Genomic DNA, 16,432 nt, shown 5'->3' on the forward strand with positions numbered 1-16,432 from the left:
GAAGGGCACCAGCCGAATTGGATGGAGGTGGCCCAAGCACCCAGCTGTCCCTTGTCCTCCAGCCAGGGTGAGGGGAAAGGGGATGCGAGCACAGAGGGTCCCCGGAGCTCCCCACCCAGCTGCACCCTCCCGCTTACTCCTCCCCATCACAGTCGGACCCCGGATGACCATGGAGCCCCAGTCTCTGCTCGTGGACCTGGGCTCCGATGCCGTCTTCAGCTGCGCCTGGATCGGCAACCCATCCCTGACCATCGTGTGGATGAAGCGAGGCTCGGGTGTGGTGAGTCCCCGGGACAGGGCTATGGCGGGCAGGGAGGGCTCTTCTCACAGCTGGACTTGGGGTATCTCCAGAACAAGCCCAAGGGAAAAGACCCATAAAGGGGAGAAGAAACCCAGGCACCCACCTCTCCCCCTCTCTCCCTAAGCACATTCGCCTTTGCAGTTTTCCTATCATGTATCTTACAAGGAGAGTAGGTGGTTGCCAATATGGAGCGATGGGAAGTCCCCAGAAAGGCTTTTCAACTTCCCCCAAACAAAATGGGAGCAGTGTCACATGCTTGCAAGTGCAGCTACTCAGGAGGCTGAGGCAGGAGGATCACAAGTAAAAGGCCTACCCAAGAAACAGCAAGACTGTCTCAAAATTTTTTTAAAAAAAATTTTTTTAAGGAGTAGAGCTATAGCTCAGTGCAAAGGTCCTGGATTCATTCACAGCTACCATCAAAAAACAAAAAACAAACAAAAAAAGACCCCACAAATAAACTTATCCTGACGTTGCATTTTGCTCTCTCCCTGCATTCCTCTTTTCAAATGTATATATTCATTAGTGCTCTGGAGTTTGCCAGGTGTCCCTGCAATAGGGAGGAGCGGTGAGGCTGGGGAAGGAAGCAGTGGAGGCAGAAGGAAGTCAGGCCCGGGACACCAAGCTGTCCTAAGAGCTGCCACCCTCCTTCGATGGATAAGGAAGCCCAGCCTCTGAGCTGACCAAGGCTTCATGCTCTTCACTGCCAGAGCCAGGACTCAGAGGCAGATCCAGCCAGCACTAAAGCCTGCCTTCTGGTCATCATCCCAAGCTCCATCCCAAAGGGATCCTGAAAATGACTCAGAAAACATAGGTCCAGGTCTCTCCAAGTTTAACTACAGGGTAGTTTCAGCCATGGCCAGGCTGGGAGAGGAGCCCCAGAAGGCAGAGGGAGGACAGTTCCACCTCTCAGTCTGCAGAAGCCAGGAGTCCCCAGCAGGCTCCCTGGATGCAGGTACCACTGGGCCTGTGTGCAGCCATCTGATGGCCCCATGTCTGACCCTCCCTGTTTTCTTAGGTCCTAAGCAATGAAAAGACCTTGACCCTCAAATCCGTCCGCCAGGAGGATGCTGGAAAGTATGTGTGCCGAGCTGTGGTCCCCCGGGTGGGAGCCGGGGAGAGAGAGGTGACCCTGACTGTCAATGGTAAGACCCTCACTGGGGTGGGCCAGGTGGAAGGGGGGAGAGAAAGACCCAAGGGGCTGTCACCAGTTCTGGGCCTTGCTGCCACCTCCAACCAGGGGTCCAGAGCAGTTGTACCCACCTCTTAGAGTCCCTGTCAGAGCAGGCCAGAAACAGGAAGAGCTTGGATAGTCTTCTGGTTACTTGCCTCCTTTTTGTTACCTTAAAAGTGTCTCAGGGCCGGGGATTTAGCTCAGTGGTTTTGCCGCCTGCTGCGCAAGCGCAAGGACCTGAGTTCAATTCCCGGTACCAAAAAAAAAAAAAAAAGTGTCTCAGCCCAGCCAGGCATGGTGGTGCACCCTTGAAATCCCCACACTCAGGAGGCTGAGGCAGGAGGATTATCATGAGTTCAAGGCCAGCCTGAACTACACAGCAAGACCCTGTCTCAAAAAGGCGGTGGGGGGGGGTCCCTAAGCCCTAAGAGTGGTAGCCTGTTGAGTTTAACCTGGCCCAGGAAAAAGGGGACAGAGGTCCCAGGTGACCATGCCTCCTATCTACCCTATTCACCCACCCTGGCCTTGCCCCAGGAAAGGTTAAGGGCCTTCTCCCTCTTCTTGTGGCCAGCTTCTTCCCATTGAGTTAGAGCTGATCGGCCAGGGGGACCTGTCACCATCCAAAGACCAATACAAAAGGTCCCTTGAGACTCGGGGATGGGTCTTCTTATACAGTGACACAACCCAGTGCTTTCACAGTGCGGGCTGACCAATGGCCACTGTGGGCCACATCAAGGTGCAGGCATCAGGCCAGGCTGGATGCTGGCAGCAGGTGGTCCGGGCATGCTGGGTCCAAGCTCAGGCCAGACCTGAGAAGGCTGCAGTGACGTGTCCTCGGGCTGTGGTCGGAAACCAAAGCCACCCATTTGAGAGGGTGAAAGAGCTGGGGCCCTCTCCAGGGGTTTGACCCCTGCCACTGTTGTGCCCACCGTAGCACCTCAGACCAAAGCCCTGAGCCACAGACTCATGTGGGAGGAGCCTCCGGGTCCCGGCCCCAGAGCAGGGCCTGGAGTGGGGTGGGGTAGGTGTGTTCTGGAAATGAGCCATCCCTCAGCTTCTTCTCAACCCACCGATAGCCTTGTCTATTTTCCCATTTGCTTGAAAACTAAGCCCAGCTTGGTGCCTCCCCAGCACCCCCTCTGCTGTCCCCATTACCAGCTCCCCTCCCCACCCAATCCTCTCCTCCTTTCCCCCAGGGACATGGCAGCCCCAGAGGGAGGGTGAATCTGCCCAGACCCTGGAGCCTTCACAGGCCACCTATTCCAGGCAGAACCCTGACTCGGGAGCCTTCCTGCCTTTCCTGTGTGTCCCCAGGATGCTGCCAATAAATTGGCACTGCAGGGCTAAAAATAACAGCATCTGATCGCGCCTCCATATATCCATGGCAACACAGGCTGCAGCCTTTTCCTGCCGCACCGGTGTCTGACACTGGGCCCCAGGCACCAGGCCACAGTGAAATCCTCACCCTCCCGGCTGCCACTCTGGGACAGACACTGGGGGGTCTGGCTGCCATCTTCAGTGCAGAGGCTGGGACCCTCAGGCTCACATGAGCCCTCCAGGGTCCCCAGTGAAGCTATTAACTTTGCATACTTGTTTCTGAGGGGGAAAGGTAGTTAAAGAAGTGCCACATTTTGCTGTCACTTTTAGACATGCAGGCATTTCCCAGTGGAGATTTAAAGAGGTTTCTTGAAGGGAGAAGGCCTCCTGCCACGACTGCCCTGCAGAATGCACACCTTGGAGGACATTTCTCTTGGTCTGGGCCCAGCAGATTGACCTGGGTCATCCCACAGTTTAAGTTTGCCATCCAACCCTTCCAACAGAGCTGCCCTACATTGCTGGGCAGAGAAATGCTGAAGGGATTGAAGTAGGCAACTGACCTGCTTATGTCTGCCGGTCTGGGACAGGCACACAGGCAGGGGGCTGGATGAGTGGCCCAGGGGGAAAAGACTGCCAGCCTCCAGTCTGAGAACAGGTAGAGGGATGGTGAAGCCAACAGGCAGGGCCTGGCCTGGACTGAGGGGATCCGATGGTGTGACAGCGGTTGGAATGAGACCAGCCCTCATCACAGCCAGTGGCTGCCTGCAGACACCTGCCAACCAGGGCCTTTTAGGGAACAAATTGGCACAGATCTCAACTGAGCTACCTCAAATCTGCTATCTACAGGAAGGGGAAGATGAACTGCCAGTGGCTGATTGACTCCCCAACCCCACTTCCCTTTATCCTGCTTTTTGTTTCCTTTTAAGCCCATAAATGCAGATGCATTTGCTGATTGCTTTTAGAATCCTGTGAACCCCTTGGTAATTCCCAGTTCCAGGCATATAGCATCACTTTTTAGCCCAGCAGCAAAACAAAGCACCATTCAGGTTCTCAACACATGGAACCTTCATCTCTTTGGCAAAGCCCTCTCTCGGAGTTTGGATCCTCCTTCAAAGGAGGAAAGTAGGGCTCACCCCCCCCCCCACCTTAGTCATCTGAGGGTGGAAGCCCTGACCTTGAGGTTCCCCAAGTCTGCAGCCCCAGCCCTGAGGCATTAGCATCCTAAACTCAGCAAAGCTTCATCCTCCTTGCTCAATACCTTTTTCCCCTTGGCTGAGAGCTACTCATAGAAATGCAAATCTGTTTTAATTAAGGTGGCTAATAAACAGCAATTAGGTTTGCAGCAATTTTTGTTTTGTTCCCAGCATAATTTTGCCTGTTCTCCAGATCTGTTGGTCTTACATCTGTTGGTCTTAGCTTTCCTCTGTGTTCTGCTAAGTCCCAACCATCACACCAGGGATGCAGAAAGGGAGGATTTCCAGCCCTATGCTGCTCACTGTAGCCAGGAAGTTAGCTGAGAAAATTACTAAACTAGCTGCTTCTCCTTTCCCCTTTCACTGCCAGGAAAACATCACACAGAAGAGTCTTCGGTTATATGATGGGCAGAACTTACAGGCAATACTATGGAACAGGCTGCCCCCTGTGATAAATGAGACAGACACAGACTGGATGGGATAATATCTAATATTAAGGCCAGTTTGGGAGCTGCAGTCTCACCCGGGCCTTCTGCATATATATGCAACAACAGGAGAGATAATGAATTACAGCTCTCTTGAGACGTGTGTTGGATTGAGGTTATCATCGTGGCCCTCACGCCCCACCTATCCAGGGTGATTCCCGCCCTTGGTAGCAGAGCAGCACCGTTTCTCTTCCTCCCTTGTTGGCCTGGCAAAAGACACGCAGTTTGTTAGCCAAGAGCGCCCTCTACTGGAGATCTGAGAAATGCCCAGAACTCCAACCCCTGGCCAGGTAGAGTGAATATTCTTTAGGTCTGTCTTCCATCATCCCGACACCTACCCCTGCTCCTTCACTAACTCACCACCTCCTTCGTAAAGTTCTCTCTGTCCGCCAGATAGAATTATTTTCTCTCCTCTGAAGGCGGTTAGCGTTTTATCTGCACTGAGTCTATGGTATAAACCACCTTTTATTACAGTTATTTATGTCTTCAAGGGATTCTGACTTAGATGCATTCACTCATGATCCCCCGAGAGCTTTACCACCGGATGCCTAATTTATCTTCAAGACCCCTACCTCGTGCTCTAAGCTGCACATACAGGACTTCAGTAAATGTTTGCCAAGTGCTTGGATCAATGACTACGCTTCTGAGCCCACCACAGTGGGGGCCAGCCAGCTGGGGACCTGCCTTTCCTGGATCGCTAATCCACTGCCTCTCCAACAGGGCCCCCCATCATCTCTAGCACTCAGACTCAGCATGCCCTCCATGGTGAAAAAGGCCAGATCAAATGCTTCATCCGGAGCACGCCACCTCCCGACCGCATCGTGAGTGCTGGGGGTTGGGGGGCAGTGCCAGGGGTCACCTCTGCCAATACCCGGGCAGCTGGGAAGCTGGCCCAGTGGGTACACACCTCTGAGCCTCCTTTCCTTCTGTGGGGAAAAGCACACCAGCCCTGTCTCTTAAGAACACATTCTGAAAAAAACACATCCTGAAGCCAAAATCATAGGCAGCCTCCTTTCTGGGAACAGAGCTGTGATATTAATGGTTCTGAGTGAATTTTACATCCTGGAGCCAGAGAGCAAGCAAGAGGGAAAAGACAATTTCTTCCCTTTCCTGGCCTCAAGATCAGCCTGGTAAAATGGTTAATGTTCAGCTCAGAGCTGGCAACCCCTCCCCGTACCTCCCACCATCCTCCTAAGACTGGGGGCTCCCTTTTACCACAGGGCTCCCCTCAGAGACCACCACCCCATCCCTCTTCGCTTCTTCCGAACTCCTATCCCTCCCCGCGCCCAGTAGAATTCACCCTGGAGGGTCTCGAACCAGAATCCATCTGAAGCTGATAGAAGTTCCGCATGAAAACAAAAAAAGTGAATATATTGTAACAGTCTCAGGAATAGTAAGCCCAGGGGCCAGGGGTCAACTCTGCAGGGCAGACTTTGCAGGGAGGCAGTGCCCAGAGGTAAGGTGGGCCAGCACTGGGCAGTGAGACAGCAGGCTACATGTGTGTGAACCACTGTCCTAGTAAACTAAGGTGGCATTATGGCTGCTACACATGTTCTCGGGCATCTGTTTCATTCACTGACAGATTCACAAAAATGGCAAGAATTACACACACAACTAATACCTACACCTCCCTGTACATTTCACTCTAATTTTTTAAAATTATAAATGTAACACATGCCCGTTAAAAAATATTCCACTCCTGAGCATTTTCACACTGTGTTTCTCTCATAGATAGCTAACCCTAAGATAGTGGTTTCAAGTAGAGCAGCTTTGTCCCCAGGGAACTTTGGGCAGAGGCTGGAGAGCCTTCTGTTGTCACAGCTTGCAGGGTGCTGCTGGCATCCAGTAAGTGGAAGCCAGGAGTGCTGCAAACAGCCATGGGCAGCCCACGTCTGGGTAGGAGCTAGTCCAGAGCTCGACAAGCCCTGCTCTATGCTCACTCGTGCCTCCAGGCTTGGACCTGCCTTGCCACATTCTGGGATGCCCAAGGGGCTGACATGTGACAGGCATGTGGCGTTCATGAAATGGCTCTGAAAACAAACTAACCAAGCATGGCTGCACACACCTGTAGTCCCAGCCACTCAGGAGGCTGAGGCAGGAGGATCACAAGATCAAGGATAGCCTGGGCAACTTAGACTGTCTGAAAATAAAAAGTGCTGGGTCTGTAGCTCAGTGGAAGAGCAATTGCCTAGTATGCATGAGGCCCTAGGTTCAGTCCCTAATACTGCAAAAAATAATTGCACACTTTGCAAACAAAGATAAATGTGTTTATGCATTATGTCTGAGTGCCTGTGTGTCTCTGCGTGTAGCATGGGAGAGGGGGGGCAAGTCCCTCTGTGGACACATGTTGGTGGTGATGACAGTGAGGAGAGCCTGCCTGGTTTGGCACCAGGGCCAGGGAGATGGCACATGGTGCCGGTGTGCAGCTCTGGTGGGGTTTGCTCCTAACTTGGTGCACCCCACAGGCCTGGTCCTGGAAGGAGAATGTGCTGGAGTCGGGGACATCAGGGCGCTACACGGTGGAGACGGTCAGCACAGAGGAGGGCGTCATCTCCACGCTGACCATCAGCAGCATCGTGCGGGCTGACTTTCAGACCATTTACAACTGCACGGCTTGGAACAGCTTTGGCTCTGACACGGAGATCATCCGGCTCAAGGAGCAAGGTCAGGGCCGCCAGGCCCGGGGGTGGGGGGGTCCCAGGACCAGCCACTGTGCTCTTCCCTTCGGGCCACATTGCCTCAGTCTGGCTCCCCCTGAGGCAAGGGGCATGAGCCTCTACCAGGAAGCAGAAAGGGGAGAGACTGCACCCCACTGTGCCCCACAGCTGTGTTCCAGGGGGAGGTGACCAGAGTGAGCCAGCCAATTACCTTGATAAGGCGACTGACCACTTTAGAAGGCCCTGGCTTCCACGCAGTCCACCCTGAGCTGGTGCCCGAGTGCCCTCAGCAGGTTTCACGACTGGGCAGAGCATGCAAACACACTGGCATGGATGTGTTGGGGACCAGGGTTGGGCCCCAGGAAAATAAACCCAGCCAGTTACCCATGGGGTAACTCGGAGGGCGCCCAAGCTAAAGCTAAGGACAGGTGCTCACCACTCTCTGTGGGATTGGGGTGGCTGGGCCCAGGATCTGCAGTCCTGAGTAGACATCAGACCACTGAACTCTAAGGAGACACCCAGCAGAAGGGCTGTTCCGGGCAGAAGGGAACACAGCAGCCAGATTTGAGAGAGAGGAGGAGGAAGGCTCATCTCAGTGTGATCAAGCACACCAGCTGCCTCGGCTCCTGGTCATACAGATGCTGAGAAACCCAGTGTCTTCTCACAGCTCTCTGGACAGACTCTCAGAGCCTCTGAGGGGCACCAAGTGGTTCCAGAGAAGCTGCATGTGCAGCCCGCTGCACCCTAGGTCCAGAAATGGGCAGCAGATACTGCCCCTCAGCCGGCCAGCCCTGAGCCACAGAGGGCCAGGATAGGGCTCAGTCAGGCCTGGACCCTGGGCCAGATTGCAGGCCAAGCAGGTGGTCCCAGCCGAGCCCCTCAAGCCTCAGTGCTGCACTTGATGCTCATCTCCAGGTCTCCTAACACCTCTTCCCTAACAGGAGCCGCTTTGCATAACGCTTTGCACATAATTTCCGTAATATCATTCACACCTCATCCAAACCCTCCTAGACCCTGTTGCTTACCCTCCTGTCTTCCCCTCAGTGCCCCCACCCTGCACCCTCCCTTCGGCATTCACCCCCACTCCACTCCGTCCCAGACTTGACTTCCATCTGTCCCCACCCCCTCTGGAGTCCCCTAGTCAGTCTGAATAAACCCCAAATTCAGCTGGGCGAGCCTGGGTCTGTGGGGCAGTCCCGGAGACAGGATGGACTGTCCCCAACCCCTCCAGATGGCCAGTCCCCATCCCACCCCACCCTGGCCAGCCAGGCCCTGGCTGTGGACGCTTGCTTTATTTCCAAACAGGTTCGGAAATGAAGTCGGGAGCCGGGCTGGAAGCAGGTACGAAAGGAGGCCATGAGAATCGCCCTGGGAGGGGGGAGGGACTTCCTGGCTAGTTGGGGAGGGGACCCCACCCAGGTTAGAGGCCTGCACTGGCCGCTAATTTCCCTGCCCACCCCCAGGACCAGTTTTAGTGCAATGAAGCAAGGGAGGGGCCTCCAGCCAGCCGGGGGTCTGGGGACCCTAGAGACCTGTCTCCTGCTGCTGCCAGGCCTGCCCCAGGCTCCTTTCTCCCCAGGACACTGGCTCTTGCTCCTGCCTTCCCCATTCCTCCTGTCCTTCTCTACAGAAGCCCTGCTTCCCACCCCATCCTGGTCTCTCTACTTCCCTGCTCTCCCTACCTCTTCTGCTCCTCCACATCATCACCAGCTCTGCATTGCTTCCCAGACACTGATGCCGCCTCCTGGCCTCACTGTGCCTGTCTGCTCCATGCTTGCCGCTCCTCACCACCTCCCTCCCCCTAACCGTCTCCCCCCCCAGGCCAAGGTGGCCAGGCAGTGCCCCACCCACACTTGCTGCAAGGTGGCCACCTACTCCCACCCCAAGCAGAAAACCAGAAGACAAAATCAGGACATGGAAAATCAGATTCTGTGGAGCCAACCAAGGCCCTGCCAAGGACTTGGAGGCCCTCTGTCCACTACCATGCTGGCCACTGGCCCATGTCCCACCCTTCAGTGAGCTCCAAGGGGGGCCCACATGACCAACTCTCTGAGCAGATGTGCCGCTCTCAGAGCACCAATCCAAGCCACAGCCAGCTCAGAAAGGCAGCCTGGATCAGCCCCTCAGTCCACCCTGGCATGGAGGGTGGTAGGTTCCTCCGCCTCCATTTATGTGTGTCTGTTCACGCTGGCCAGTGCTCCCTGACCCCTTCTTCCCTTGGTGCCTGAGACTCCTCCTGCCCAGCCCCCCTCCTTGACTGGGCCAGGGCAGTCCCTCTCCCCACTTCCTGCTGGGGGAACGTCCTGGGGGTGCTGTGTCCACACAGGAGCAGAGGCCAGGCCAGAGTCACACTGGGAACTTGTAAAGGATGCCACGTGCCCCCACAGGTCCCCTCCTCCTCTGTCCCTGCCCACCTGCTTGGGGACTGTTCTCCAGCCTGATGGTGCATCAGCCCCCAGTGCTCACAACTAGAGGAAACATGGACTAACAGGGTGCCAGTCAGAAGGGACCTCAGATACTGCTGTCCCACCTCTAAAAACGTGTGGCCTGGGAACATTCAGGAACAGTCATGCTTTGGCTCCAAGTTCAGCTGAGACAAGCCCTGAGTTTTCCCAAGGAAACTTAGTAGGAATCCAAGAGGAAACTAAATCAAACTCAAGTTAATAAAATCCAAATGCATAGCTTCCAAAGAAGTTTCCCTTCCCTGGTGGAATTCAAACCTAGAGACAGAAGCATATTTGCCAAAGCAAGCTCGGCTGAGGTCATGTCCCTCCTTTCCATCCTGATGGTTAAGACCAATGCAAACACCTCCCATTGCAATCTTGAGTGTTTGCCATTCCTACCTCCTCTTGGTCACCTCTGCAGTGGCTACCAATAGGTAGGCAACAAAGGGCTTAGTGTGCAAGTCCTGGGGTGGCACAAGGACAGAGCAGTATTAACCACATGCTGCTGGTTGAGAGGCATCAGCTCTGGTCAGTGCCCCCACCTCCCTACACCTCCTCCCAGCAGCACCTCAGGAGCCAGGGTTTCAGGGTTTGTGCCTCTCTTCTGCAATTTAAAGAAAACAGCAATAAAGACAGACTAACCACAGCACCAGAACGAATACCTGGTTGTCCCACAGCATGAATGTTGGCTGGGTGAGGAGCAAGCTCAGGCTTTCAAAGGAACGTTCCCCTACACATTTCCCCCTTCCTGTACAATGACCGGAGCAAACACATGAGTAGGCCTGTTACCAGGCTCCATTCCAAGGCCCTTATCTACTTCGGCATCTAAACCCCATAACAACCTTGGGAGGTTCGAACTAATATTACTCCTCCTTTACAGATAAGAGAGGTGGAATAGGTTGTTCGAAAGAAGTGACAATGCCAGGAATCATACAACCAACATTCTGGGCTAACAAATGCTTGCGTGATTTGGAGGATGCCATATGATACAGTGGCCGGAGCAGGCGGGGGGTGGGGCGGGGGGGGTGAAGGCCTAGGGTTGCCCTGGCTGCGCCGCAGCTGTGCGCCTTTTCTTTTTCCTCCAGTGCTGTGGATTGAGCCCAGGGCCTTCACACTTAGCTACATCTCTAATTTCTTTTTCTTTCTTTCTTTCTTTCTTTTTTTTTTTTTTTTGGTGCTGGGGATTGAACTCAGGACCTTGCGCTTTCAAGGCAGGTGGCGGAACCACTGAGCTAAATCCCCGGCCCTCTTTCTTTCTTTTGACAGAGTCTCACTAGGCTGCCCAAGCTGGCCACAAACTTGTAATCCTTCTGCTTCAGCCTCCCAGAGTGCCGGGATTACAGGCAGCTGTGTGTCCTTGATTCAGTCACTTGACTTCTCTGGACATCAGTATCTCTGTCTATAAAAATGAGGGGCTTGATCCAGGACTTAAGCCCCATATGCACCCATAAAAGGACCCGGGCTATCTGAAAAAGCGCCCCACACCCGTCCTCACCCTCTCTATCCCCACCCCCACTCGGCCAGGAGGAGACAGACTGCAGAAACTCAGCACAAGGACTGAAGGAAGGCTTCTCGGAGTTCTGAGTCCTCTCACATGGGGACAGGTCCCAGGTACTCCGAGGCCTGGTTTTGATGGAGGAGCAGGACCAGAGGTCAAGGAAAAAGGGCATTCTCCTTAGAAGTGGGGGTGGGGGAACTGTGATCCTGCCTCCCTGGCACTGAGACAGTGTCTCCAGCAGGCCCCACAGGGAAGCTGTCTCAGACCCGAAAACTAAGAGCTGATAGTCCACAGGCATCCCACAAGCACCTGGGAGAGGGAAGGAAAGGAAGGAATAAACTGGTCAAGCAAGGACAGTGACCACTGACATTTCTCAGAGTCAAGGCAGGACTTGTGACTCAGCAGCCACTGCAGGATAGATTCCTGTTTAATGTCAGAGTGCTAAAATCCACCAGCCTCACCCTACATCCCCAGTGTTCCTCTCCCCTGGCTCTCCCTTCTCTGTGTCTGCTCCAGCTTCTGCCCCCTCCCCACCCTCTCCTCCTCCCACGTCCCCCACCCCCATCTTTGCAGTCCCAGCCAGAGCTGACCCTGTCAGACTCTGCCTGTGCCTGCTCAGGTCCCCACTGACACGTTTCCCAAGAGGGGCCTGCATGGCAGAGGCTGCACCCAAGTGAGCGAGTGAGGTTCTGGGGGACAGTGGGCTCTCCCCAGCGCTCGTCAGCTGTGTCCACCTCTCTCCCACAGAGTCCGTGCCGATGGCCGTCATCATCGGGGTGGCCGTGGGAGCTGGTGTGGCCTTCCTCGTCCTACTGGCAACCATCGTGGCCTTCTGCTGTGCCCGTTCCCAGAGAAGTACGGGAGGGAGACCCGGGATCTCAGGGAGGGGGACAGAGAAAAAGGCCAGGCTTAGACTGCCCCGGAGAGCAAGTAAGCAGGAGTGCGATGAACAGGGGCCTCAGTGCTGTGAGCTTCTGGGGCAGGGCTGGGTCTGATTACGGTATAACTCTCGGGGCAGGCACTCGGCAGAGGCTGAGCTGGACTTGACTGACCATGCAGCAGGACAGGCAGCGGGTGCTTCAGGCAGGACACACAGAGCATTCTCAGTGGGGACAGAGGTGGCCTTATCAGGATAGGGGCAAGGAGATGGTTTGACCCTTTGCTCTCCAAAGGCTACGAGTACAACCTGAAGAGCAGGTCACCCACACGGGGGACAGAAAACATTCAAGGAGTGGTTCTGAGCAAACTTTAAAGGCCTTCGTCAGTGGCAAGTAAACAATAGTACTTGTGCATTCTGGAGGTATCTTGCGTGACCAGAACTTCAGTACTGGGCTCAGCTCTGAAGTTACATGGGATGGACAGACAGGTGCAGGGTAAGGTGGGAGGGTAGAGTAGAGAGGAGGAGAGCAGATGGACAGTCTTCTAGTCGGGCCTCTTCTACCATGTGACCCTGAGCAAGCCACTCTTATTCCAGGCTTCAGTTTTGTGTGTGTTGTACTGGTGATTGAACCCAGAGCCTTCACATTGAGCTACATCCCGGGCCCTTTTTATTTTTTATTTTGAGACAAGGTCTCATTAAGTTATTAAATTGTCCAAAACTGCAATCCCATGTCAAAAGTGTACCAATAAAATTAATTTTTAAAAATTGCAATCCTCCTGCCTCAGCCTCCCAGAGTGCTCTGATTATAGCCCTGTACCACCATGCCTGGCTGGCTGTAATGTTAAGGGGTTGGATACGGTGACTTTTATGACCCCTTTGGCTCTAAGCTTCTTTGAGCAGAATACACAAAGGGAACAGCAGAATAAGTCTGCCACCTGGGCCTTTTGGCAGCCTCCACATGTTGGAAGGAAGCCAGTGGTTCCCCTCCCTCACATGGTCTCCACTCCCAGCTAAGCAGCTTTGGCCTCCAGTGATGAGGCCTCAGGCCCTCCTTCCATGCCTCTCAGTGGAAATGATCAGGGAGCATTTGTAGCAAGAACTGTCTGGTGCAGCTCCTCAGCTAGAAATCGACTGCCTCCTTATGGGAGTCAAGCTTGCACCACGGAAGCACCACCAGGAAGCTGGAGCCCTGCGCGCCTGCTTCCACTGAGGATGAGAGGTGGCTGTGGATGCCAAGGTCCTTTCCAACAGTTCGATTTGTGATTCTGCTGACGTAGAGATCAGAGCCTGGCAGGGAAGACTTATAGAAGGAAGCGAGAAGGCAGTGACGTGAGAGGACTTAGCTCAGTAAACCGGACAGATGGATGAGGACACCCTCTCCACCAAGGGGACATTGAGGTGCATGCAACAAGGGCCACACGGCCCACAGCCTGTCCATCCAGCTCCTTCGTTCAGGGGCTGAAGGGAGGGTGAACCCCTGGGGTGGTGGGGTGAGGGGCAGCCTCAGGGCAATGTGACATCTCAAGCCTTCCTTCTTGACATCAAGAACTGAATTTGGCATCTACACTTTTCTATTTTATGTCCAGATCTCAAAGGTGTTGTGTCAGCCAAAAATGATATCCGAGTGGAGATTGTCCACAAGGAGCCTGCCTCTGGCCGGGAGACTGAAGATCACTCCACCATCAAGCAGCTGATGGTAAGAATGCTTTCCACTCCCAGAAGGTCCACTTCTCCGAGCCCTCGGTATTTCAGAGAGGCAGAGCAGTAGTCAAGATGCACCCCTTCTGCCCCTCCAGCAGGCCAAGTGCACGATCTCAGCCCGAAAACATCCGTGTGCATACTTGCAATATGGTGCTCGGTGATCTGGAGATTCAAAGATGTCTAAGGTGAAGTCCCAGCCTTCAGAGAGCCTGACCAGTAGGGAGAGAACGTATGCTCAGATTGCCTTGATAAGTGCTATAAGCAGTCCTACACCCAGACACACACTCCACTACCACCCCCGAGGAAGTCTCTGAGAAACGGAAGTTCCTCCTTGGGACCTGGAGTACTCAGCAGAAGCCAGTTCAGAACTTCTCCACTGACACCAAACCTGCTGGTCCCCTTCCTGATCCCCTTGATGGACCAGAACCCCCCCCGACCGTCTAGGCAGAAGCCAAGGCAACTATGCCAGATGCTTCTGGAGCACACTCCAGAACAGTGACAACAGAGCCAGGGGTAAAGAGTATGGGCTTCTCTGAGCCTCAGCGTCATCCTCCACAAAATGGGTGTGGAAGCCATAGTGAGGGTTAAATGGGAAAGCTCTGAAGAGCTTGAAGCCATGGAACATGGTGTTCCTGGGTGTCTTTGGGGGTTGGTTCCAGGATGCCCTGATAATACCACAATCTAAGAGTGCTCAAGGCTTTTATATCACCTGCACACCTCCACCCATGTTCTTTAAATCATCTCTCAGTACCTAATACAATGTAAATGAAACGTGAATAGTTGTTATGCTGCATTGTTTAGGGAATACTGACAAGGAAAAAAAAATGTACATGTTCAATACAGATGCAATTTTTCCCAAATATTTTTGACTTGTGGCTGACTGAATCCACAGATATGGAACCAAGCACACAGAGGACTAAGGACTCAGTAAATGTTAGCTATTCCTGTTGCTCTAAAATCACCCACTAGATGGTGAGCAACTGCTGCCCCATTCCTACCCAGCAGCTGCTCTTAAATGTTCATTGAATTGAACTGACTTTTCCCTCTGCTACTCTTTATGCAATTGATTTTCAGGGCCTGTCAATTCCACTTCAAAAAATGTCTCAAATGTGTGTTCCTGTTGCCTCTCCACTGTCACTCCCCTCTCTCAGGCTTTGTTATAGCTCCCCTGGACTACCACAGCAGCCTTCTAATTGGTGTCAGCATTTGGCACTTTTCTCAATCCACCCTCCGGAGCCCTGCAAAAAGGGTCCTTCTAAAGTGCAAATCAGAGCCCGTGACTGGCTGACTTCAGTCCCTGAGTGGCTCCCAGGACTCCTGGATGAAGTCCAGCTGCCCAGCATGTTGCCAGGCCTCCGGGCAAGGCAGCTGCCGCCTTCCCAGCCCTGTCTTCCACCAAACACCTCTGGCTTTCCAGACGCACCCAAGAGTCTGCAGTTCCATTCTCAGAGTTCTTCATTCCTCAAAATCCCCTGCACAGGCTGTTCCTGCTACCTGTTGAATTTCATCTTCTTTAGGGATCAGCTCCAGTGTCAACTGCATGATTTCTGTGCTACCCCTACCACCCTGACACTGCTGTGGAGCGATATACTTTCTGCCCTACCAGAAACACTCTGTATGTGCCTCTCTCCTAGTGTATTGCCTAATTACAGGTCAGCCTCCCCAGTTACCCCAAGATCCTCGAGGGCAAAGGTTATGTTCCTGAGTCTACGCTTATCTATTTCCCTGGGGCCGAACTTAATGCCTGACACAGCAGTGTTTAGTTTTACAAGGGAAACTGCACCCCAGACATAGGAAGAATGAACATCTCTGTACAAATGTCAGCAGGTCTCTACAGTTCAGCGTGAATGAGCCTTGAGTTCCCTCTACCTTGGAACATTCTGCTCACCTCTGACAATTCCACACCCTTGGGAAAGAGAGGGGGGTCACCTAGAATTCCAGCAAGAGGAGGGAGATAATTTGGCAGGTGGGACTCGCTGAGGGCTCTGTGGCTAGCTTCCTCCTGTGGAGGTCTTCATTCCCCCACTGACTGCCTCTACCCTCTGACCCTGGAAACAACCCCATCAACAAGGAGAGGCAAACCTAACAGTTGAATCTGGTGAGAAAGAGTTTCAAGCTGAGTGTGGTGGCCCACACCTGAAATCCCAGCACTCTGGGAGGACAGGAGGATTGAAAGTCCAAGCCCAGCCTGGGCAGTTTATTGAGACTGTCTCAAAATTTAAAGGGTGGGGAGGGGGACTGGAGAAATAGCTCAATGCAAAGGTCCTGAGTTTAATCTCCAGCACAGAGGAAGAGGAAGATGGAGGAGGAAGAGAAGGAGAAAAAGAAGACATCATCATCCAACCCAGAAAAAGCCAGAGCATTCACTGAAAAATGAAAAAGGCAATATTATGAGTAAAGTGGTGGCAGGATTCCATGGGGCTCCAAAAAGAGGCAAGGATGCAAGTTCCAAGGGAGAGGGAACATCCTGCTCAGAGTGGGAGCCTCGCCTAAACCTTGCGATTAGCAGAAGTGAGAATGGGAGGAGTTTTTTTGTTTGTTTGCTTTGGCGTTGTTTTGAGACAGGGTCTTGCTCTGTAGTCAGGCTGGCTTTGAACTCACTGCATAGCCCAGCTGGCCTTGAACTTGCAACCTTCCTGCCTCGCCTCCAGAGTGCAGAGATTACAGGAGGCACCACATCCTGGTGGCGCCACCACACCCTGCCATAGGATGCAATTTATATGTCACTGTGCTTTGTTTTTCAGTTTACATGCAATTATTCTTCTCAGTGACTTGGAACTAAGCC

At 53.5% G+C, this 16,432-nt stretch overlaps 1 protein-coding gene across 6 annotated transcripts in view; it reads left to right on the forward strand.

Moving 5' to 3' along the window:
* Nucleotides 1-16,432, forward strand: part of Kirrel3 (kirre like nephrin family adhesion molecule 3) — a 584,234-nt gene that overhangs the window by 562,020 nt on the left and 5,782 nt on the right. For 4 of the 6 annotated variants that reach the window (XM_021242765.2, XM_087214243.1, XM_087214245.1 and 1 more), the window contains 7 exons: nt 153-280; nt 1,317-1,443; nt 5,188-5,288; nt 6,933-7,131; nt 8,430-8,465; nt 11,814-11,921; nt 13,533-13,642. In XM_021242765.2, the coding sequence (XP_021098424.2) occupies nt 153-280; nt 1,317-1,443; nt 5,188-5,288; nt 6,933-7,131; nt 8,430-8,465; nt 11,814-11,921; nt 13,533-13,642 (809 nt within the window). Of the gene's footprint in view, nt 1-152; nt 281-1,316; nt 1,444-5,187; nt 5,289-6,932; nt 7,132-8,429; nt 8,466-11,813; nt 11,922-13,532; nt 13,643-13,742; nt 14,508-16,432 lie in introns of those variants that run through there. The other 2 variants (XM_087214246.1, XM_087214242.1) reach the window with 2 other exon arrangements.

This window comes from Heterocephalus glaber, unplaced genomic scaffold (genome assembly GCF_053883595.1).
Source record: "Heterocephalus glaber isolate CG9 unplaced genomic scaffold, H.glaber_assembly_v1.0 deba00001446, whole genome shotgun sequence".
NCBI lineage: Eukaryota > Metazoa > Chordata > Mammalia > Rodentia > Bathyergidae > Heterocephalus > Heterocephalus glaber.